At 31.4% G+C, this 1897-nt stretch overlaps 1 protein-coding gene across 1 annotated transcript in view; it reads right to left on the bottom strand.

The window, feature by feature from the left end:
- Positions 1-741: 741 nt before the first annotated feature.
- Positions 742-1897, bottom strand: part of LOC105627410 (putative fatty acyl-CoA reductase CG5065) — a 6100-nt gene continuing 4944 nt past the window's right edge. The window contains 2 exon segments of the mRNA XM_012208692.1: positions 742-850; positions 1241-1666. Coding sequence (XP_012064082.1) covers positions 742-850; positions 1241-1666 — 535 coding nt within the window.

The raw sequence follows: 1897 nt of genomic DNA, 5'->3' as shown, positions 1-1897 counted from the left end.
GATATGTCTCCGCTGCACGGACAGTCGAATCTCGAGTACACTATCATTGTATGGGACAACTATGATACGAACGTCACTTCATCGAAGAAGGAACATAACAATTAAATTTTGTGTAATGTAAAGTATTGAATATGGAAAAGAATAATACTTTAACATGTTTTATAAGGTGCGATCCACTTGGCGCTACGAATGCTTCGAAACATCAAATGGACCTTAGCCATAGTAATAACAAAAAAGTAATAAAAAATTGTTAAGCTAAAAGTCGTTATTAATGCAACGCGGCGAGCGTTCAACACTATAACCGTCATTATATAGTATAATGGGCATTCAATGTTAGACGATATAGTTGTCATTAGTATCGAAAATTAAACTCTTCTCTCAGATAATATCTACCAAGCCTTTGAACATAAGATAACGTTTTATTTTTACAAACAGTTTTATCTGTGTGAAGATTATTGAAGATCATTGGAGAATACGATCAAATTGCTGTTGTTCTCTCCCTATCACATATCACTCATACATTACATTTTCGTTTCGCAATATTTTGTCTGTTTTGTATATAGGCTTACGACCTGCCTCTCTGCTAGTTCTTCCATACCTTTCTGACGAAAGTTTCACGCTTCTCTGAGAGTCCAGTCACGCCTTTTCCTTAAAAACACAAGATATCACCCTCCACCATTCGATCCTGTATCTCCAAGATGTATGTCTTGGATTTTTGCGGTCTTATTCCTACCATTTCTGTCACACTTTTGGATAAAAAAAATCAAAGAGCATAGTTATAGCCGTCCAGAAGAGCCTCATGGCGATGTAAGCCAGTATGAGTTTCAGTACTTGATGACTCCAATATAATCTATAATAAGAGTTGTTTCTTATCTGTTTTTGTAAGTAAATAATGAAATTAGATATACATATAGATATACATATTCTAATGTAATGTTTTAATTCAGAGTTTTAAAATATAACATTTTCAATTTTAAGTATATTTTATAAAAAGAATAAAAAACAAAGAATAAAAACATATTAGAGTGTAAAAACATATACAGTTTAGAAAATATGCTGATTTGCCTCTATTTTTTTTAATAAACTAAAAGAAATTTGAAATATAAGATATGACAAAATAAAGTAAAGAAAAGGAGACAAGAAGTTAAATGAAAATTTTCAGTTTGTTATGAAAACATATATAGGATTAGAAAAGTGAACTATAAAGGATGTTTTCCAAAAATTATTGAAAACTTCGTACCTTTGCCATTTGACGAGTGCCTGCGGCAAGGTATCTATGGGATCCTTAATGAGATACACCCTTATTCCGCGAATATAAGTTTCAAAATAAACATTCCAATCGACATCTCGTATATCGCAATAGAACTTTTCACGGTCTTTGAATGTGAGCTTCCCTATCAATGCGTGTAATCGATCATTGGTAAATTTCCATTCTTGCGTGGCAAAATAGTTCAGCACATCCATAAATTTGTGTATCTTCTTATAAACCTTAAGTAACCTTTAATATACAGTCTGTGTTAAATAGTGATCTGCATAAATAACGCCGGGATAAAAGTATGACGAGCGAGGCAATTGCCTTACGTAAAAATTTTGAAGGGGCGCAAAAATAGCAATATAATTTCTTACATATTTTAATTCATTACTAATAATGATTTTAATTTACGGTCTACTTGATGCAACGAATATCAGCTTCTATTTTAGATGTTTGAAAACTAATTCATGATTATTCTTTAATCAAATTATTCAAACTTTGAGGGATTAATAACAGGAAAAATATCTTTAATATTCTATATACTATTTTGGTAAAATAGTTCCATATGAAAGAAATTTTAATAATTAAAAATATATGAAGAGAGAGAGAGAGAGAGAGAGAGAGAGAGAGAGAGAGAGAGAGAGA

The sequence above is a fragment of the Atta cephalotes genome (genome assembly GCF_000143395.1).
Source record: "Atta cephalotes unplaced genomic scaffold scaffold00009, whole genome shotgun sequence".
In the NCBI taxonomy this organism is placed as follows: Eukaryota; Metazoa; Arthropoda; class Insecta; order Hymenoptera; family Formicidae; genus Atta; species Atta cephalotes.
This window is presented reverse-complemented; position numbering and strand designations above follow the sequence as displayed.